Here is a 23,419-nt window from a genome sequence, read left to right as displayed (position 1 = left end):
GTCAAAGTACTCTTAATTCTGCCTTTAGTTTTAAAACTTAAGACCAAAGAAGTCAACTGAATTATTAATCAGTTTTATTACATTAAAAAAGGAACTGAAAAATCAAGCTTCTGTTTTTGCATGTCAACTAACTGTTCTGATGAAATGACTTAGCTTATTCACAGTTCCTTTTATCTTAGTGAGTTCCTTTTACTTAGTGAGTAACAATTACTATTGAGCAGTGTACACTTTACATTCAAGATCATTTCTGATGCTCCACATTTGAATATATATGTTATATGGCTCTATGTTTCAAACAATCAACTAAACTTTATACCTTAAAAGAATAAATCTTGCACTGATGTATTACAAAGCTAATTTGGGAGCCATGACTAGCAAGTGGTGTAGATATGAGCTAAAAGTGAAATGAAGAACAGAAAATCATAATTGGTTATTAGCATCCTGCTAGGTTTTATTATTTAAGTGATTTAGGACAAGTTACCTGACTTCTTGACTTCATAAATTATATTTTTTAAGTTTGTTGAGGATAGGGACCATGAGGTTTTTTTTTTTTTTCTATTTTTCTCAGTACCCCAGTACCTTGTAGAGGCTCATTGAGAACTTGTTGGATGACTATATTGTTCAGAGTTTACCATTACTCAGTATTTTAGTTGTCTCATCTTAGAATAGATCATCATTTTTATGTTCATACTCTTTATAAGATACAGAAATAAGGCCCTTCTTGATTGGAAATGGTAATACAGTAGACCTTGAACAACACAGGTTTGAACTGCTCAGGTCCACTTATTTGTGGATTTTTTTCAATATTATGTGCTACAGTACTACACCATCCATGATTGGTTGAATCTACAGATGCAGAATTGCAGATACTTGACTGTCAAGTAATACACCAGTTTTCAACTGTGCAGAGGCACAGTTAACTCCCTCATTGTTGAAGGGTCAACTGTATTTGGTTTTGCCTTTTTTGAAAAGTTACTGTTAAAATTACTATTATTACCTTATAAGGTAATACTTTAACATTTTTATTTAACATTATTTATCTTCAGTAGAACTAAGTTAATGAGATCTTTGGCTTAATTGTTGAACAGAAACACAGAAGAGCAGAATAGGGAAATGGAAAGGAAAGAAACAGAAAAGAAAACACATGCTGGGGAATAGAACATGTTACCAACATCTCTATCACATAATAGTGGCATGTTGGCAATATTTGCTTAGCTCTTTGTTACTAAGAAGAATTTTTCATTTAAAAAAAATAGGAAAAAACTCAAGAGGCTGCATATGTTTTTAAAAAAAGAAGTATTTTTGTTTGATTTTTTTTTTTTTTTTTTTGTGGTACGCGGGCCTCTCACTGTTGTGACCTCTCCCGGTGCAGAGCACAGGCTCCGGACGCGCAGGCTCAGCGGCCATGGCTCACGGGCCTAGCCGCTCCGCAGCATGTGGGATCTTCCTGGACCGGGGCACGAACCCATGTCCCCTGCATCGGCAGGCGGACTCTCAACCACTGCGCCATCAGGGAAGCCCTATTTGATTTTTGAAAGGAATAATAATACATTTGAACATTTATTTTCCTGTTACAAGGTACTAAGTATAATATGCATCATGTCATTTAATTCTCAAACACCCCAGTGAAGAGGATGTTATTATTTCCATTTTGCAAATGGGAAAATAATCTCGTGGAGGTTAAATGGTTAGTCTTAAATTACACAGGTAGTGAGTGGCAAATATAGGACTCTCCCTCAGAAACCCCATTTTCTTTCTACTTTGCCGTAAATGCTACAATTAGAAAAATAAGAACAGTGGACATTAAACTCCATTAAACAAATACAGCAATAATAAAACTATACTTGTTGAGTAGTCTGGGCTGTAACAAGAAAGAGAAGTAAAGGTGAAAGATAAAAGAGAGGAGGAAAGGCCAAAGAACAGGAAAAACAGCACAGCATAGCGGCAAAGAATACAGGCTCTGGACTTAAACTGTGTAGGCTTGAATTTGAACTCTGCCACTTACTAACTTTGTAGTCAATTACTTACCTTCTCCGTGTTTTGTATCCTTTTCTATAAAGTGAAGGTAATAGTAACTTACAGGTTGAGGATAAAAGGTAAAGCGCTTGGTTTTGTGTTAAAACCTGTTTACTTCATTTTATGGAGTTCCCTTTTTTTTTTTTTTTTTTTTTTTTTTGCGGTATGCGGGCCTCTCACTGTTGTGGCCTCCCCCGCTGCGGAGCACAGGCTCCGGACGCGCAGGCTCAGCGGCCATGGCTCACGGGCCCAGCCGCTCCGCGGCATATGGGATCCTCCCAGACCGGGGCACGAACCCGTATCCCCTGCATCGGCAGGCGGACTCTCAACCACTTGCGCCACCAGGGAGGCCCCCCCTTTTTTTTAATAATTGTGAAATACAACATCCTACAAAAAAGTGCATCAAACATACGTATATTGAATAATTATAAAGCAAATGGCCATGTAACCACAATCAAGTTAAAGAAATAGAATACTGCCATTACCATATAAGGTCCCTTCCTATCTTTCCCTAAAACAACCTCCTATTTTCCCCCTTAGGGCAGATTTCTCAGTCTCAGGACATTTTTGGCTAGGTAATTCTTTGTTGTAGGAAGCTAACCTGTGCATTGTAGGATCTTTAGCAGCATCCCTAGTCTCTACCCACTGGGTGCTAATAGCACTTCCCTCAGTTGCAACAACCAACTGGGTGAGACCAAATTCCTTACTATACCACTCTACAACTCTGTACCTGCTTGTGTGGCGAGTAAACTGTAAGGGTACAGACAGAGAGCTCCACTGTAGAAATCTTGGTAACAAATGATGGTAGTCAGAGTCTGGATATATTTGAAAGAAAGCCAACAAGATTTCCTAGTGGATTGAATGTAGACTGAGAAAAAGAAGTTCTGAGTGATTTCAAGAATTTTAGCTTGAGCAGCTAGAAGGATGGAAATACCATTAACTGAAATCAGGAAAACAGTGCATGGGGTAGCTTTTCAGGAAAAAGTCAAAAGTTCAGTTCAGGTTTCACTTGTCTATTATATCCAAGTAAAGATGTTAAGTTGGATATATACATATACCAAATCATTATGTTGTGCATCTAAAACTAGTATAATGTTATATGTCAATTATATCTCAATTTTTAGAAAGATGTTAAGTCGGTAGTTGGATATGCAAATCTGAAATTTTAGGAGAGAAGTTCTGGCTAGAAATATAATGTGAAATTTGTCACTATCTAGATCAGTAGAACTTTCTACAATGATGGAAATGTTTTATACCTACACTGTGCAATATGGTAGCCACTAGCCACATGTGGCTAGAGTGACTCGGGTACTGAATTTTTTAAAATTTAATTTTAATTCATATAAATTTAAGTAATCACTTGTGACTAGTGGCTACTGTATTGTATAACACAAGTGACGATATTAAAACCATGAGATTGGATAACATTACCTAAAAATTGAGGTAAATAGAGAAGAGTACAAAGACTGACCCTTGAGACTACAGTTTTTTTATTTAAATAAATGTATTTATTTTTGGCTGTGTTGGGCCTCCGCTGCTGCATGTGGGCCCTCTCTAGTTGTGGCGAGCAGGGGCCACCCCTCGCTGCGGTGCACGGGCTTCTCATTGCGGTGGCCTCTCCCACTGCAGAGCACAGGCTCTAGGCGTGCAGGCCTCAGCAGTTGTGGCACGCAGGCTCAGCAGTTGTGGCTCGCAGGGTCCAGAGCGCAGTCCCAGCAGTTGTGGTGCACGGGCTCAGCCGCTCCGTGGAGTGTGGGATCCTCCCAGGCCAGGGATCGAACCCATGTCCCTTGCATTGGCAGGTGGATTCCTTAACCACTGAGCCACCCAGGGAAGCCCAAGACTCTACAATTTTTTTTTTTTTTTTGCGGTACGCGGGCCTCTCACTGTTGTGGCCTCTCCCGTTGCGGAGCACAGGCTCCGGATGCGCAGGCTCAGCAGCCATGGCTCATGGGCCCAGCCACTCTGCGGCACATGGGATCCTCCCAGACAGGGGCACGAACCCGCGCCCCCTACATTGGCAGGTGGACTCTCAACCACTGCGCCACCAGGGAAGCCCCGAGACTACAGTTTTAAGAAGTCTGGAGACAAGGAGCAAACAGTGAGCAAAGGAGACAGAAAAGGAGGAGGGACCAGAGAGATATAGAAAAAACCTGAAGCCCTGTTGAATCAGTTTATTAAGGAAGAGAGTGATTCCTTGTGGCAAATATTTCTGATAAGGCAAGCAAGTTAAAGACTGAGAAATTGAGTTTACCAATATGGAGGGCATTGATCTAATAAGAGTAGGTTTTGTGTAGTGATGGGGAAGATAGCCTGATTAGCATGGGTTTAAGAAAGAGTGGGAGGATCTTATCTATTTTATGCTTTCTATTTGTCCTACCTCTTTTACAATTTTTTCTCCTTTCTTACCTTTCTTTAGGTCATATATTTTTTAACATTCTCCTTTCTCCCTCTCCTAGATTATAAGTTATATATTGTTTTCTATTATGTTAGTAGTTACCTTTAAAATTACACCATACATCACATCAAAGTGTAATGTTGATCTGGACAATACAAGGGCTTTAGAACACTTTAATTCCAAGAACTTCACTTGATCTTTTCCCCCTTTGGTCTGGAATTTTAATTTTTTTTCCCCAACTCTGTAACATATTGTTTATTGATTCTGCTTGAATTCATTAAACTTCTTGAATCTGCAGATCATTATCTTTTATGAATTCTTGAAAATCCTAAACCATTATCTCTTCAATATTACCTCTACTATCTCCTCTCTTTCCGGTTCACCAATTACATGCATGTTAGACCTAACCTCTCTTCCACATTTTCTGCCTTTTTTTCTCTCTCTTTGCCACGTTCTAGATAACTTCTTCTGATTTATCTTCTAGTACATTAATTTTCTCTTCAATTTCTTTAAGAAAGGTTGCTAATTTTATTTATTTAGTATTATTTATAGATTTATTTGTTTTTAAGGTACCATTGGCTTATAAAATTGTTCATTATATTTCTACTTCTGTATACCCTACAGTGTGCTCACCACCAAAAATTTACTTTCCATCCATCACCATACAGTTGATCCCCTTTACCCTTCTCTCTGCCCCTTTCCCTCTGATAACCACTACTCTATTCTCAGTATCCATGTATTTGTTTTTGTTTAGTTTGTTCATTTAATTTGTTTTGTTTTTTATATTTCACATATAAGTGAAATCACATAGTATTTATTTCTCTGACTTATTTCACTTAACATAATATCCTCAAGGTTCATCCATGTTGTCATAAATGGCAAGGTTTCATCTTTTTTTATGGCTGAGTACTGTTTCATTGTATGTATATGCCACCTTCTTTATCCATTCATTCATTGTTGGGCACTTAGGTTGTTTCTGTACTTTGGAAATATTTCTTGCACTATTGCAAATAGTGCCATGATGAACATAAGAGTGCATATATCTTTTTGAATTAGTGTTTCTTTGGATAAACACCAAGAAATGGGATGGCTGGATCATATGGTACTTCCATTCTTAATTTTTTGGGGAATCTCCATACTGTTTTCCATAGTGGCTACACCAGTTTACGTTCCCACCTACAGTGTGTAAGTGTTCCCTTATATCTACATCCTCACCAACACGTGTTATTTCTTGCCTTTTTGATAATAACCATTCTAATGGGTGTGAGGTGATATCTTATTGTGGTTTTGATCCCTAATAATCCCTAATAATTGATGATGTTGAACATCTTTTCATGTGCCTGTTGGCCACCCATATGTCTTCTTTGGAAAATGTCTGTTTATCTCCTCTGCCCATTTTTAAAATTGGGTTGTTTGGTTTTTTTGTTGTTGAGTTGTAAGAGTTCTTTATATATTTTGGATATTAACTCCTTATTGGATATATGGTTTACAGATACCTTCTGCAACTTGGTAGGTTGTCTTTTCATTTTGCTATTGGTTTCTTTTGCTGTGCAGAAGCTTTTTAGTTTGATGTAGTCCCATTTGTTTCCCTTGCCTGAGGGGACATATCTAGTAAGATATTGCTAAGACTGATGTCAAAGAGCCTACTGCCTATGTTTTCTTCTAGAATTTTTATGGTTTCAGGTCTTACATTCAAGTCTAATCAGTTTTGACTTGATTTTTGTGTGTGGTGTGAAATAGTGGCATAGTTTCATTTTTTTTTAATGGTTGTCCAGTTTCCCAACACCATTTATTGAAGAGACTATCCTTTCTCCATCATATATTCTTTGCTTCTTTGTTGTATATTGTCCATGAAAGTGTGGGTTTATTTCCAGGCTCTCAATTCTGTTCCATTGATCTATATCTTTTTCTGCCAAAACCAACTGTTTTGTTACTGTAACTTTGTAGTATAGTTTGAAATCAGGGAGTGTGATAGCTCCAGCTTTGTTCTTTTTTTCTTAGGGTTGCTTTGGCTATTGGGAGTCTTTTGTGGTTCTATATACTTTTTAGATTTTTTTTTTTTGCTATGAAAATTGTGCTTGGGATTTTGATAGGGATGGCATTGAATCTGTAGGTTGCCTTAGGTATTATGAACATTTTGTTTGTTTATTTATTTATTTATTTATTTATTTATTTATTTATTTATTTATTTTGCGGTATGCGGGTCTCTCACTGTTGTGGGCTCTCCCATTGCGGAGCACAGGCTCCAGACGCACAGGCTCATCAGCCATGGCTCACGGGCCTAGCTGCTCCGCGGCATGTGGGATCTTCCCCAACCGGGGCATGAACCCGTGTCCCCTGCATCGGCAGGCGGACCCTCAGCCACTGTGCCACCAGGAAAGCCCTATGAACATTTTAATAATGTTAATTCTTTGAATTTATGAGCACAGAATATCTTTCCAGTTACTTGTGTCTTTAAATTTATTTCTAGGTATTTTATTCTTTCTGTTGCAATTGTAAAGGTGATTATTTTCTTTTTTTTATATAAATTTATTTATTTATTTATGGCTGAGTTGGATCTTTGTTGCTCCACGTGGGCTTTCTCTAGTTGTGGCGAGTGGGGGCTACTCTTTGTTGTGGTGTGCGGACTTCTCATTGTGGTGGCTTCTCTTGTTGTGGAGCATGGGCTCTAGGTGCTCGGGCTTCAGTAGCTGTGGCTTGTGGGCTTAGTTGCTCTGCAGCATGTGGGATCTTCCCAGACCGGGGCTCAAACCTGTGTCTGCTGAATTGGCAGGCGATCCTTAACCACTGTGCCACCAGGGAAGCCCCCAATTATTTTCTTAATCTCTCTTTTTGATAGTTCATTGTTAGTGTATGGAAACACAACAGACTTCTGTGTATTAATTTTGTATCTGCATCTTTACCAAATTTATTGATGAGTTCTAGTAGTTTTTTGGTGGTGTCCTTAGGATTTTCTATGCATAGTATCATATCATCTGCAGACTATTAAATTTTACTTCTTCCTTTCCAATTTGGATTCCTTTTATTTCTTTATTTTATTTCTTTTATTCCTTTTATTTCTTTTTCTTGCCTAATTGCTCTGTCTAGGACTTTTTTTTTTTTTAGAGGAGGGGGAAAGCACAAGGGCCGCAACCAACCAGGCCCCCTGGCCCACTCCCCACACCAAGGGTGGCAGAGGACCCGGGTACGGACGTGTTCAGCAGCACACACATGCTGCTGCTGCCCTCCAGCCCCAAGTTCCCCGCAGGAAAGGGATCCGTGGGACCGCCCTCCAATGCCCCCGCCATCTGCACTTGCCTCTCCCCTTTCCCCATCCCAGCCTGTGCGCTGGACCCATGGCAGGGTGTGGAAGAGACGTAGTGCACCAAGGCGGGAAGTGCTACAAGGGGCACCCCCCTTCCCTCTCGCCACTTCCTCTGGCGGAATGTTGCCTTTCGACCTAAGACCCCTGGCCTAGGTGGAACAGGTGCATCCCCCGACCGACCAATGCAGGCCAGTTCAGGGACATGCGTGCAGGACCCACCACTGTTCCCATCATGTGGACAGGGGTGGTGAGGATGGACTGAGGATGCTTCCTGCTGAGGTGGGGGGAGCATCCAGAGAGGTAGCAAGGAGATGGATGGATGCCGTCTTTTAATACTATGTTGAATAAGAGTGTTGAGAGGGGGCATTCTTGTCTTGTTCCTGATTTAGGAGGATAGGTTTCAGTTTTTCACCATTGAGTATGTGTAGCTGCTGGGTTTGTCACATATGACCTTTACTATGTTGAGGTACATTCTTTCTATACCCACTTTATTGAGAGTTTTTATCATAAATGGGTGTTGAATCTTGTCAGATACTTTTTCTGCATCCATTGATAAGGTCATATGGTTTTTATCCTTTATTTTGTTAATGTGGTGTATCACATTGATTGATTTGCAGATAATGAACCATCCTTGCATGCCTGGAATAAATCCCACCTGATCATGGCATATAATCTTTTTACTGTATTGTTGTATTCGGTTTGCTAATATTTTGTTGAGGATTTTTGTATCTATGATCATCAGAGATATTGGGCTATAATTTTTCTTTTTTTATGTTGTCTCTGTCTGATTTTGGTGTCAGGGTGATGTTAGCCTCATAAAATGAGTTGGGAAACATTTCCTCCTCTTCGGTATTTTGGAAGAGTTTGAGAAGGATAGGCATTAAATCTTTGAATGTTTGATGGAATTCACCTGTGAAGCTGTCTGGTCCCAGACTATTGTTTTTTGGAAGCTTTTTTGAGTACTATTTCGATCTCTGTACTAGTGATTGGTTTATTCGGATTTTCTATTTCTTTGTGATTCAGTCTTGGAAGATTGTATGATTCTGAGAATTGGTCCCTTTCTTCTAGGTTGTCCAATTTGTTGGTGTATGACTGTTCATAATCTCTTATAATCCTTTTTGTTTCTGTGGTATCTGTTGTTATTTCTCCTCTTTCATTTGTAGTTTTATTTATCAGCATTTTTTCCTTACTATGTCTAGCTAAAGGTTTGTTTATTTTATCTTTTCAAAGAACCAGCTCTTAGTTTCATTGATCTTTTTTATTGCCTTTTTAGTCTATTTCACTTACTTCCACTCTGATCAATATTATTTCCCTCCTACTGACTTTGGGTTTTATTCTCTTTTTTCTAGTTTTTTTAGGTGAAAGATAAAGTATTTCAGATTTTTCTTGTTTCTTAAGGTAGTTCTGTATTGCTGTAAACTTCCCTCTTAGTACCACTTTTGTTGCATCCCGAAGATTTTGACTTGATGTATTTTCATTATCTTTTTTTTTTTTTTTTTTTTGCGGTATGCGGGCCTCTCACTGTTGTGGTCTCTCCCGTTGTGGAGCACAGGCTCCGGACGCACAGGCTCAGCGGCCATGGCTCACGGGCCTAGCCGCTCCGCGGCATGTGGGATCTTCCCGGACCGGGGTACGAACCCGTGTCCCCTGCATCGGCAGGCGGACTCTCAACCACTGCGCCACCAGGGAAGCCCTTTCATTATCATTTATTTTCAGGTAATTTTTGATTTCTCTTTTGACTTCTTCTTTGACCCAATAGTTGTTCTGTAGCATGTTGTTTAGTCTCCATATATTTTCCAGCTTTCTGTTTGTAGTTGATTTCTAGTTTCATTTCATGGTGACTGGAAAATATGCTTGATATAATTTCAGTCTTGCTAAATTTATTGAGACTTATTTTGTTTCCCAACATATGGTGTATCATTTGAGAAAGTTTCATGTGCACTTGAGAAGAATGTGTATTCTGCATTTGGATGGAATGTTCTGTACAAATCTATCAAATCCACCTGGTTTAACGTTTCATTTAAGGCCACTGTTTCTCAGTTGACTTCCTGTCTGAATGATCTATCCTTTGATGTAAGTGAGGTGTTAAAAGTCCCCCACTATTATTGTGTTGCTCTCAATTTCTCCCTTTAGGTCTGTTAATAATTGTTTTATATGTTTTGGTGTTCTATGTTAGGTGCATGTATATTAGTAACTGTGATGTCTTTTTCTAATTTAATTTAATTTTTTATTGAAGTATAGCACAGGGAACTATACTCAGTATTTTGTAATAACCTATAAGGGAACAGAATCTGAAGAAGAATATATGTTTGTGTGTATGTGTGTGTGTGTGTGTACACACACACACACACACACACACACACACGTACGTATAACTGAATCACTTCGCTGTAATGTCTTCTTGATGAATTATCCCATACAGCCACTTTGTGTCTTTGAATTGGTGAATTCAGTCCATTTACAATTAGGTGATTATTGATAGATGAAGACAGTATCACCATTTTATCTTTTGTTTTCTGGTTACTCTACATCTCCATTTCTTTTTTCTTGTGTTTCCATCTACCGTTTTGGTTTGGTGTTTTTCTATGATGTTTTTCTCAGTTTCCTCTTTTTTTATGTGTCATGTCTTTGCTCTGGATTTATGTACTGTGGTTTCCATTGGGTTTGTATAAAATTGTCATACATAAAATAGTCCTTTTTCTGCTGGTAGCATCTTTTTTTTAAATTTATTTAGTTATCTATTTATTTACTTATTTATTTTTGGCTGCACTGGGTCTTTGTTGCTGGGCGCAGGCTTCCTCTAGTTACAGCGAGCAGGGGCTACTCTTCGTTGCGGTGCACGGGCTTCTCCTTGTGGTAGCTTCTCTTGTTGTGGAGCATGGGCTCTAGGCACACGGGCTTCAGTAGTTGTGGCTCGCAGGCTCTAGAGTGCAGGCTCAGTAGTTGTGGCACATGGGCTTAGTTGTTCTGAGGCAAGTGGGATCTTCCCAGACCAGGGATTGAACCCATGTCCCCTGCATTGGCAGGTGGATTCTTAACCACTGCGCCACCAGGGAAGTCCCTGCTGATAGCATCTTAGCTGCATTTACCTATATGGATTCTGTCCTTTTTCTCTTCCCCTTTTGTGTTTTTGTTGTCTCAAACTATCCCTTTTTATATTGTGAGTTTGTTACCAAATTGAAATTTTTTTCTACTCCCTCCCTTTAACCTTTACACTATAATAAAGTGTTTACAAACCTATTCTAATAAAGAGTTGCAATTTTCTGATTTCATCTATTTATTACCTTACTCAAAATGCTGTGTACTTTTGCCTTTTAGTTTCTGGTAGAACAGCTCCTTTCAACATTTCTTATAAGGCAGGTCTAGTGTTGATGAACTCCCTCAGCTTTTGTTTATCTGAGGAAGTCTTTATTTCTCCTTCATATCTGAATGATAACTTTGCTGGATAGGGTATTCTTGGGTGAAAGTTTTTATCTTTCACGGTATTTTGAGAATATCATCCCACTCCCTCCTGGCCTGTAGAGTTTCTGGTGAGAAATCTGCTGACAGTAAAATGGGGGTTCCTTTGTAAGTTATCATCCTTTTTCCCCTGGCTGCCCTTAAAATTTTTTCTTTGTATTGACTTTTTTTTAAGGTAGCTCCCAGCCTCTGATGGGTGTGATCAGGTGTGAAGGTGATGGGCTGGGGGACAGGGCTCTGAGGAGGCTTTTTTTGTTTTTTGTTTTTTTTAAATATTGATATATGTCATGAATTTTAAAATTTATTTAGTTAGTTATTTATGGCTGTGTTGGGTCTTCGTTTCTGTGCAAGGGCTTTCTCTAGTTGTGGCAAGCGGGGGCCACTCTTCATCGCGGTGTGCGGGCCTCTCACTATCGTAGCCTCTCTTGTTGCAGAGCACAGGCTCCAGATGCGCAGGCTCAGTAGTTGTGGCTCACGGGCCCAGTTGCTCCACGGCATGTGGGATCTTCCCAGACCAGGGCTCGAACCCGTGTCCCCTGCATTGGCAGGCAGATTCTCAACCACTGCGCCACCAGGGAAGCCCCGTATTGACTTTTGATGATTTTAATATAATGTGTCTCGGAGAAGGTCTTTTTTTTTTTTTTTTTTTTTTTTTTTTTTTTTTTTGTGGTATGCGGGCCTCCCACTGCTGTGGCCTCCCCCGTTGCGGAGCACAGGCTCCGGATGCGCAGGCTCCGGATGCGCAGGCCCAGCGGCCATGGCCCACGGGCCCAGCCGCTCCGCGGCACATGGGATCCTCCCAGACCGGGGCACGAACCCGCATCCCCTGCATCGGCAGGCGGACTCTCAACCACTGCGCCACCAGGGAGGCCCTAGGAGAAGGTCTTTTTGCATTGAGATAATTAGGTGTTCTCTTAGCTTCATAGATTTGTATATCCAATTCCTTCCCCAGGTTTGGGAAGTTCTCAGCTATTATTTCTTTAAGTAAACTCTGTTCCCTTCTCTCTTCTGGGATACCCACTACCCTAATGTTGCCCTTCCTAAAAGAATCAGATAGCTCTTGTAGAATTTCCTCATTAAAAAAAATATTTTATTTCTCTTTGCTCTTGTATCATTTCTAGATTTCTGTCTTCAAGCTTGCTAATTCTCTCTTCCATTTGGTCTGCTCTATTTCCAGTGCTTTCTAATTCATTCTTCATCTCATTTATTGAATTCTTCAGCTCTAGAATTTCCGTTTAGGTCTTTTTTAGTTTCAATCTCTTTCTTACTTCTGTTCATTAATTTTATTCCTGAGCTCATTGAAACTGCTTTCTACAAGAAAACTTGTAGCTTGTCGAGTGTCTTCATAACAGCTATTTTGAATTCTCTATCAATTTAGATCACAATATTGCATGACTTTATGTTTGGTTTCTGGAGAATTGTCATTTTCTTTTTGTAGTGCACTGTTACTGTGGTTCATGGTGCCTATTGAGCTGTTTCTCCGCAGGCACATTTGAGCTGTTTCTGCACAGGCACATTTTTTTTTTTTTTTTTTTTTTTACATTTTTGCTTGATTATAACGGGTTAAACAGATTAGAAATTGAGGCCTTTCTTTTGCTTTCCAGTAGGTGGTGCTATAGCACAATCTTTTGGTTTTTCTTACCTGAGCCAACTCTGGTTCTGTTTGAGCCCTTACTCTCCATCCTCCATCACCTCTGTTAGTGGCATTACCCTGGGCCCTCATTATTGCTTCTTGTGCCTCCAGGGTTGTTGGTGCCTTGCTTCTGCTACTGTCACTGGCATCACCAGCCAGGACGGTGGACTCTTCGCATCCAGGATCTCCTGAGTCACAGACTCTGACACTGCAGGGGGAGGGAGACGAAAGGGAAGAAGAGCCAGGATTGCATGGGCACCTTTGCTGTTTTCAGTGTTGTAAGGTTCTACGTCTCCGCCTCTGTGGCCATGGGGGCTGTTGAGGCAGGAGTCATGTGCCCCACCTCCCCTGCTGCTACCCAGTACTCTGGGGCTGCAGTCTCAGCTGCTGCAGCCAGAGGGGTAGGATTACAGGCACTGCCTTTGCTCTTCCCGTGGTTTCTCCCTCCCTCAGTTACCCCTCCTCTTTGTGTTCCAGTCCACTCACTTGTAGATGTACAGATGTGTGGGATTCTCCAGCATCCTAGTATGTTGGGCAGAGGCACCTTTGTTGTGTTGCGTATGTTTTACTGGTTTACTGGTTGAAGGGGAAAGATAAAAGTAGCTTCTTATTCTACCATGTTGCCAATGCCCTCGCTTCAACTTTAAAATGCATCCATTGAGTTTTAAATTTTGGTTATTACATTTTGTGTTACTACTTTTTTTCTTTTTTATTATTTAGGCCTAAACATTCATTCTGGTCCTTTTCAAATATGCTGTTACTTTTTGAAAATGTCCACTTTTTCCTTTATTTGTTTAAACATAGGAAGCATAATTGTTTTATAATCTTATTCTGATATCCCTATAGTTGAAGCCTTTGTGGATCTGTTTCTGCTGTTTCTTCTGGTCCTCACTAATGGTACTTTGTTTCTTTATATGCTAGGTTATTTTTGACTGTGTACTGTTCATTGTTCTTGAAAGATTGTTAGCAGGTCCTTTTTGAGGCCTAGGATCAATCTTTTCTGTATCCTCATAGAAAAGATTTACATTTGCTTTGGCCAATTGCCTATAAGCTCTACCAAGAACGTAACCTGAAATTATATTCACAGCTTTAAGTGTTCTTTGATCACCTTGCAAATCCACATGAGGTGCAGTTTGTGGTATATAATATTTCCCTCAAGCACACACACACACACACACACACACATACAGGCTGTAGTCAGTGTCAGGAAAACTTGTTTGTTATTCCTTTGTGAGGGAGTGAGGTACTTTTACTTCGTGTTAACTCCTAATCTGATGGTAAAGTTCTTTGTAGTCCCAGCTGTATGGGAAGTAGGGAGAGGAGATGATTTCTTACTACAATCGTTCCTTACTTTGGGTGAATCTTGGGTTTTGTCTTCTATTTTCTTAGTACTTCACAAGGTCTTCAAAACCTCAGCCCAGTTTCTCCTGGCACAGCAAATACCCTCAGAGCAGAAGCAACTTCTTTGAGCTACTTACTTTCTAGGTTCCTTAAATTCACCCGCAAATGGCCTGCTTTTCCTTACTAAAAGGCGCTTTTCAAAAATTTTTAAAAAATATTGTATCCAGGGCTTCCCTGGTGGCGCAGTGGTTGAGAGTCCGCCTGCCGATGCAGGGGACGCGGGTTCGTGCCCCGGTCTGGGAAGATCCCACATGCCGCGGAGTGGCTGGGCCCGTGAGCCATGGCCGCTGAGCCTGCGTGTCCGGAGCCTGTGTTCCGCAATGGGAGAGGCCACAACAGTGAGTGGCCCGCGTACCACAAAAAAAAAAAAAAAAAAAAAAAAATTGTATCCAACCAGCTGTATAAAAAAATTAATAAAATTAAATTTTAAAAAATAACAACAACAAAAAGATTGTAAAGGGCTTCAAGAGGTCATATTGTCCATCACCCTACCTCAGCTGTGCTGTACATACTGTAACAGTATTAGAAATTTAAGATGACCTCCTTTATACCTGACCAACCTCTTAATTTTTTTTAACACACTGACTCCTATTTTCAATTGATGTTTAATTTGTATTATATTCACTACTTTTTAATTTTTCTCTCTTATTGGTTTAGGAAACTTAAAAAAAAATCTTCACAAACACAGCTATTTTATTATGTTAAAAGTTTTAATGTTTTGATTTCCAACTGTCATCAGCAAAGTTTTAATATATTTCGCAGACAAAAAAAAATAAAATAAAATAAAATGAACCTATGAGATCTCTGATTAAAAAAAATAAAAAAAATATTTTATCCAGTATTTTTAGTTGTTTTCTGCAGGAAAATGAGTCCAAGTAGCCTAATGTATTTTATTACTGGAAATGGATTGCCCTGCTTCTTTTTTACTAAGCTGAAAAATAAGCAGTAACTCCATTTCAACTTAACAAGTTTCTGATAATATAAATATTTTAGGCATGTAGCTCATTAAGATATCTTCAGCAAATTCCTGTGTTTTTTTCAATTTCTTATGCATGCAAATATATTACCTATTAATAGTAAAATATTTTTAAAATTAAACTTTAAATTGTTTCTCTTTTCTGATTTATTATAGGACTGACTTCTTCAGTGCTTAGAGTCTGAGAAAAATGGCAAATATGGATAGTGATTCTAGCCATCTTCTCATCCCTGAGGTAGATAATGAAATAAATCCTGGACCTATGAATATCCAGTTTGATTCATCAGATATAAGATCCAAAAGGTAAGTGTTTAAAATAAAATATTTATTTTATAATTAAGGTTTTTAATTATTAATATAGAACTAACTATAACCAAATATATATAACTTTGATTATAAAATATCCAATTTCTTACAGGATCTGTATGTTTGTATGTGGTAGAGAATAAATATAAATACTCTTTTCTCACTTATATCTGACTTTTTAGACTAAACTCCACTTGTCTGTCATGGGTGGTTGGGAAGTTTTATGAAGTAAGATGCATATAACTCATTTAACAAATATGTATTGATTATCTGATTTGTGCAAGGTAATGTGCGAGGTGCTGGGGATAGAACGGTAAAAGTAATACGTAATCCTTACCTTCATTGAGCTTAAATTCCAGCAGATAGTTTAAGATAATTAGAGTTTAAAATTTATTTCATTGCATACCTGGAAAACCCAGAAGAATCCACTGAAAAATTATTATAAATAATAAGACAATTCAGTAACGTGGTTGTTTACAAAACAGGCAAAAATAAATAGCATTCTGATGAGAAAATATAATGAAGAAAAAGATAAAATACATAGGAATAGCCTTAAGGATGTGCAAAATCTATATGAGAGAAACTTTAAAATACTACTGAGAAACCTAAAATAGCATGTAGAGTATTTCTTCAAATCTGAGATGCTGATTATAAGTTATGCTGCTTTTTTTTTCTTTTTAAACTATTTATTTATTTATTTATTATTTATTTGGTTTCGCCACACCTTTGTTGCGGCAGGTGGGCTCCTTAGTTGTGGCATGCAGACTCTTAGTTGCGGCATGCATGTGGGATCTAGTTCCCTGACCAGGGATCGAACCTGGGCCCCCTGCGTTGGGAGCGCAGAGTCTTAACCACTGCGCCACCAGGGAAGTCCGTGTTGATGTTGTTGTTGTTGTTGTTGTTAATATAATACTAACATAAACTGCTATCCATACCTCTGATGCAACAATTTCTTTGCACTTAGAATTTTATTTTGATGTTTACTAGAAGAACTCTTGTAATTATAAAAATTAAAACATAAACAAAATATATCAGTTAAGATATTACAAATCTGATTCTTCGCATATAGAGTCTGATTCTTCTGAATCACTTTTTGACTTGCAGTCATCAAAATCAGTGTTTTTTTCCTGCCCACCCAAAATTGTCCTTAGTATCACTGAGAACATTGATAGTGTGACATTTCTTGAAAGAATTTTCTTCCTAGTCACTGACTCTTTTTAGTTTTGATGCTTGCACTTTCCTGATCTTACCAGAAGGTGTCACAGAAAGCTTTCTAAGCACTGTGGCTCACATTTCTTCCTTAAATGGTCTCTAAATGGTTTGATGACTAAAACGATCACAGGTGACAGTTACCTGTTGTGCCACCAGAAATAATTACTTTCATGGCTGCCACCTGGCTGACAGTGATTAAAAGATGTCCTGGATTATGAGATGCATCCATATTTTAGAAATGATTAAATGTGCATATTAGAATTAATAAGATAAGACATGTAACAAAAAGGCATATACTGGTCTCAGTAGGGAAGACTCTAAAATAGAATGTCATGCTCTTTAAATTTTAATCCATAAAATTAATGTGATCTGCCCCTCACCAAAAAAACATGCCAGCAACCAATTCCAAAGTTTACATGGCCCAACAATTTCATTTCTAAGCATTAATTTGCAATGTCAAATAATATATGCACAAGGTTGTTTAATGCACTATTTTTTATAATAGCAAAAGATGGAAAACAACTAAAATGTCTTATAGGACTGGATAAATAAATTATGGCACATTGATACAATGGAATATTTTTCACCCATTGAAAAGAAGGAAGTGGCTTTATTACATATCAAAATGGAACAAGTCTTCAACTTATTTTGTTAAATGAAAAAAGTGAAGTGCAGAGCAGTGTATATAGTATACTACCATTTGGGTAAAAACAACATCAACAAGTTACATATTATGCAAATATGTATAAATGACTCTGGGGGAATAAATAGGAAACTGTAAGAGTGGTTGCCTCCTCAGAAGGAAACTGAGTGCTTGAGGTGGGATGTGTGGCAGATTACTATTCGGTAAATGCCCAACTATTCAACAACCCCACCTCTTTGCTAGCGGAAACCTAACTGTGTTAAGGGTTGAAGTAGTTTCCAATCCAGGAGATGAAGGAGGATTGGTTTAAGCTAGTCTAGATAATCCCATTTCCATTTTCCAGATACTTAATTTTGTAGTCTTTTTTGCAGCTAGAACAGTGTGAAATTTAATACATGAGAAATTTATCTTTGTCATTTAATGTGGCCATCAGAGAAGATAATGAAATGAATCTTGTAATTTTCACTTATATGTTCCAATATCAGTGAATACAAGGACAAATGAATGCTGATTAAATGCTCAGGATTTTCTTGAAAACTCTAAGTTCTATGATAAATAATTGACCACTGTGACAACAGAACATAGGTCATTAAAGTGTATTCCACTGCAGTAGGTTGGCAGGAGTTCAAACAGTTCTCTGAGAATTTGTTTAACCGTGTAGGTTAAATGGAAATATATTTTCTATAATGAAACTTGTCAAAATAAGAGGGAACCAACTATTTTCAATCAGGATAACTATCTAGGTAAGCATGTTTTAAGGAAGGCAAATATTTATAGGGGTTTAGCAGTATTGAATGCTAATTTGCTTGTGAAATAATTTCAGAAACTTATTTGATGAGGAAAAAACAGGAGTACCTTAAAACACTGTTATTTCACTTTATATACATAAATCTCAGGCACAGTGAGGGAAAAGTGTCTTCAATTAGAAGAACCAACTTAGACAACTATTTCCAAAACTTCAGTCATTTTAGTGTCACCTTATGACTTTGGTGATATCCCAGTACCACCTGTGTAATATTATAATTTAATATTTTTTAAAATTTATTAACTTTGAAAAATTAGGGTTAATTTAACCTCATCTTCATGTATTCGTGAAATGATGAAGTATTGTTTATACTTTTTTCTAATATGCATTGCAGTAAATACCGAGTAGTTAAAATAGCATTTATCCTTGTGCTACCTAAAATCATCTTACATATAACCACACTTTTGGAAACTGTCTTAGACTGTTAGAGTATAAAGAACAACATTTGATACTTTTAGATTGCTTATCCTCAGTTTAGTTTGTGGTTGACTTTATCTCTTCCACTAGGTGGCAGTCAAAATCATGTTTTGGTTCAAATATAAGAATTTTAAGAACTGCTTTGGACTAAAAGATAACGTGCTGGACCTGCTTATCATTTTGTTGGACGTGGGGTCTAATTAGACTTAGGTGGAAGAAGGAGCTTGTCACTGTAGAGGAATGATACATGTCATAATTATTTGGATTATTTGGGGAACTTTTGCAAACTGCACAAATCCACTTTTCCCTCTGCATGCCTCCGCTCCCCTCTCCTCCCCTCCCCTCCCCTATTAGTTTTTTTTACCTGGTTTGGGGTGGAGTGAGGAATGTGGGTGGCAGGACAGGAAGGTTTAGAAATCTGCTATACTGTATTTGATAATATTCCATTGGCAATCACTGGTCTTAGAGATTGTTTTCCTGCTTTTCCCAGACTTCCTGGTAACCAAATATTAGACCTGGTATTCAGGATTGCTTCATGCTTTGCTGCTGCTCTGGGATTATGACCTTTGGGAGTTGACCACTCCAGCCAGCCTGAAACCAAATTGTGAAGTGGTTAATTTGGCTTTGCACTTCCCTTTTCCATTTTCTCAAACTGTTTCCTCTTCCTTTTTTCCCAGGACCTAGGGCTTTCTTACTCCTCTCTATGTGCCCAGTTTTTCTCAGGGAATTCACTCAAAAATTTCCTCTAGACAGTGCTTTGTAAATTATACTTTTTCTTCCTCCCCTTATTCACTAGTGCTTATCTGTCCTATTCGTGCAGGGCTCTCTTGTCTGTTTAGGTGTTACGATGGCAAACAATCTGATGTGTCAAAGACCTAGTCTATTACTTTTCCATGGCTGTTTGCATTTTAATAAGGAGAATCCTAGAATATAAAAGCCTAACCTAGGGCTTCCCTGGTGGCGCGGTGGTTAAGAATCCGCCTGCCAATGAAGAGGACATGGGTTCGAGCCCTGGTCCGGGAAGATCCCACATGCCGCGGAGCAACTAAGCCCGTGCACCACAACTACTGAGCCTGTGCTCTAGAGACCATGAGCCACAACTACTGAGCCCACACACCACAAGTACTGAAGCCCAAGTGCCTAGAGCCCGTACTCTGCAACAAGAGAAGCCACCACAATGAGAAGCCCATGCACCACAACGAAGAGTAGCCCCCCTCTCTGCAGCTAGAGAAAGCCCATGCGCAGCAACGAAGACCCAACGCAGCCAAAATTAAATGAATTTATATAAAATAAATAAATAAATAAAATAAAAGCCTAACCTAAAGGTTAGATTTTTCTAATTGATAACATTTCAAGTACTCTGGTAAGCCAGCGGGGTAGGGGTAGACACTGAAAATAGGCAGTTCTGGGTGCCCTTCAAACATACTAAGCATGCTTATGACCCCTATTTTTTTTTTTTTAGAGTGTCTACTTGTCTACACATCTGTAAACTGGCCTCTCTCACTTTCATCTGTCAATAATACTGTCACTGAATAGCAGCCTGAATTGATTCTTTTTGGTATTTGTGGTCCTGGGTCGGGGGGCACAAAACAAAGTGAAGAGTTTATCTATTAATGTGCCCTGGACCAATAACAGTGATTATTGAGGCTTGGTGGTTTCATAGTTGAGGATTTATACAGACCTAGAAAAATAGTTTTCCCAGGAGGGTTGGTTTCCAGAGCTGCATAAATTGCATTTTGAGGAACTTGCCATCCATGTTAAATAGACAGGGCCAGGGCCCTTAACCATTTATCAGTGCCATGGAGCTGATACCAACTTGCTGATTGTATTACAACTTCTGTACCCTTCCCTCTCCTTCCTCCTTTTCTCTCTACTCTCTTCCCTCTCCTCTTTTCTCTCCCTTTTTAGTCCACTTCTCTAACCTCTCTTCTCCCCACTCTCCACCATTATTTTTCTCCAGTGGAACTCTTTTTGCTAAATGCTTGAAGAGGGCAACCCTGGCCATGGTTTCAGAGATGCTTTAAATGTAACTAAAGGGACTTCCCTGGTGGTGCACTGGTTAAGAATCCTGCCAATGCAGGGGACACGGGTTCGAGCCCTGGTCCGGGAAGATCCCACATGCCGCGGAGCAACTAAGCCCGTGCGCCACAACTACTGAGCCTGCGCTCTAGAGCCTGCATGCCACAACTACTGAAGCCCATGTGCCTAGAGCCCATGCTCTGCAGCGGGAGAGGCTACCACAGTGAGAAGCCAGCGCACCGCAACAAAGAGTAGCCCCCTCTCACCACAACTAGAGAAAGCCTGCGCACAACAATGAAGACCCTATGCAGCCAAGAATAAATTAATTTAAATAAATAAATAAATAAATCTAACTATGGACTTTGTTAGAATGGTATCTTATTTCTAGTCCCATCAGAACCTTTTTATTCTCTCAAGTTCATAGGTTCTTTTACTTCTGTCTCTCTTTCCAGATGTCTTTGTTTGCTTAACTATCCTTTTGTATCCATATCTGCTTGCCTGAGTTGCTTCCATTTCTTTCCTTATTCTCTCTGGTCTGTCTGATTTTGCTGTTTCCTTCGTTGCCTCTAAACTAATGCTTTATTTTCTTCCCTTTCTTCCTCCCTCATTGACATTTGGAAAAGCCTGAAGAAAGGGAGCCTAATGAGTTTGACTGGTGCTCATTAGCACCAATCAAGTGTGTTTTGTTGGGAGGAAAGGGTATGAAGAGTTGGGCTAGCATCTTTCTGTGTCTACTCAGTATTATAACATCTCCAAGTATATAGTTGAAAAGGCTTTTAGTGTGTAAACCAAAAATAATAATAATAATAATGCAGGGGGCTGCAAATAAGAAAAGAGTTTATTGGGGGGGGTCTTAAAATTACAATTCGGGAGACACAGATTTGAGTAATCCTGAAAGAGTGTTCTGAGGAAGAGAAAGAGTCAGGGGCTTATGAAGACAAAAAGCCACGAGGTTGTTAAAAATTGCCTGGGAAGGATTGTGATTTATCCTTAAGGAATCACAAGTTGTTTTAGGATAGGGGTCCTACAGGTAGATAGACTGTCACTAGTTATTTTAGGGTAAGGATCCAATAAGTATCTTGAGTTTCTGGCATATGTTCTGGATGACTTGCTTGTAAGGTCAAAAGGTCACACTCCATCCAGGCTGAGACATGCATAAGTCACAATTCCTTAATGGCTTCCCAGCTCCATTTTAGAGAGCTCTCAGCAATACCAACTCCATTTGGATTTTCCTTTCACAAGTAATTATACTATTACTGCAAAAGCAATGAAACCAATTGCAAGTGTACAATAAGAAAACTGAAACTCCTTTTAACAAACAGACTTAAAATCAAGTATTTTAAAATTATGGAAGTGCATGAAATTTATGGATCTTGTTAAAAGCCTAATGGATGACTGTAACCCAAAGATAAGGGTTGTAAAATAGATAAGGGATGTAAAAATAACATACTGAGATTATGTATCTTTGGCTTGCCTATTAATTTTTAGTCTTAGTTTGAAATTGTCTCCAAAAGTCTATTACATATTTTTTCTATGGCTTCTTTTTTTAAGATTTCTTCTTGCAATCTGTTCTGTATTTCTTTGTCACAAGGTATGGTTTCCAAGATCTTTTAAATATTAAGAGATAAGTGAATGCCTCAATATTTTAACTGAGGAAATATGTTTTCTATACAGTAACATAGAAACTTACTTTGGTGCTATACTTAATTTAAAAAGCCTGATTCATTGCAACAGCATCACACTTCCTCATTTTTTCTATTTCAGTTAGTTTATAATTTATCTTAAGGTTATTTGTCTCAAATTTGAATTTGAATTCCAACAATTCATATCTCGTATTTGAATTTGAATTTCATCAAATTGAAATTTGCATTTCCTCAAATTCATATATGACTTGTTTATTCTAACACAAGTTTTTATATCTACCAATACCTCTGATTTTTTATTTTCTTATACTTCTTCTTTAGAATAGCTTAATCTTCTCTTAAATCCTGTCTTATTCTTTATAAATTGATGTAGGCATTGGTGTTCATTCTCTGTTGTTATGCCCTACAACTTACATTTTAAAATTTATGTTAATTTATTATATTACTTTTATTTTGTTTCTCCTTTATTATAGTTAGAGAATTATTTTTATTTTTTATTTTCTTATTGATTGATTGATTGATTGATTTATGGCTGCGTTGGATCTTCGTTGCAGCACACGGGCTTTCTCTAGTTGTGGGGAGCGGGGGTGCAGGCTTCTCATTGCAGTGGCTTCTCTTGTTGCAGAGCATGGACTCCAGGTGCACGGGCTTTAGTAGTTGCAGCACACAGGCTCAGTAGTTGTGGCTCATGGGCTCTAGAGCGCAGGCTCAGTAGTTGTGGCGCACGGGCTTAGCTGCTCCACAGCATGTGGGATCTTCCTGGACCAGGGATCGAACCTGTGTCCCCTGCATTGGCAGGCAGATTCTTAAGCACGGAGCCACCAGCGAAGTCCCTATTTTTATGTATATTTTCTATTTTATTTATTTCAGCTTTATTGAGGAATAATTGGTCTATTTTATTAAGGCTAGTAAATTTGGGTGTTAAAAATAATTGCTTAAAAAGAGGGCATGGTCCTTAAACGTTGCAAGTGGGTTTGAAACATGGTATGGCCACTCTCTTTTCCTTCCAGTTTTTTTGAGATATAATTGACATCCAGCATTGTATAAGTTTAAGGTATACACCATAATGAGTTGAGTTACATACATTATGAAATGATTATCACAATAAGTTTAGTGTACATCCACCATCTCATATAGATACAAACTTTAAAAAATAGAAAAAAAATTTTTCCTTATCATGAGAACTC

At 38.6% G+C, this 23,419-nt stretch overlaps 1 protein-coding gene across 4 annotated transcripts in view; it reads left to right on the top strand.

Moving 5' to 3' along the window:
• The window catches only part of SLC38A9 (solute carrier family 38 member 9), a 97,434-nt gene that overhangs the window by 8,164 nt on the left and 65,851 nt on the right, over window positions 1-23,419 (top strand). For 3 of the 4 annotated variants that reach the window (XM_060092893.1, XM_060092892.1, XM_060092891.1), the window contains exon 2: window positions 15,344-15,490. In XM_060092893.1, coding sequence (XP_059948876.1) covers window positions 15,378-15,490 — 113 coding nt within the window. In that variant the 5' untranslated portion in view covers window positions 15,344-15,377. Of the gene's footprint in view, window positions 1-15,343; window positions 15,491-23,419 lie in introns of those variants that run through there. The other variant, XM_060092894.1, reaches the window with a different exon arrangement.

This window comes from Mesoplodon densirostris, chromosome 3, assembly GCF_025265405.1.
Source record: "Mesoplodon densirostris isolate mMesDen1 chromosome 3, mMesDen1 primary haplotype, whole genome shotgun sequence".
Classification (NCBI taxonomy): domain Eukaryota; kingdom Metazoa; phylum Chordata; class Mammalia; order Artiodactyla; family Ziphiidae; genus Mesoplodon; species Mesoplodon densirostris.
The sequence above is the reverse complement of the archived record's forward strand: the minus strand, read 5'-3'. Positions and strand labels throughout refer to the sequence as shown.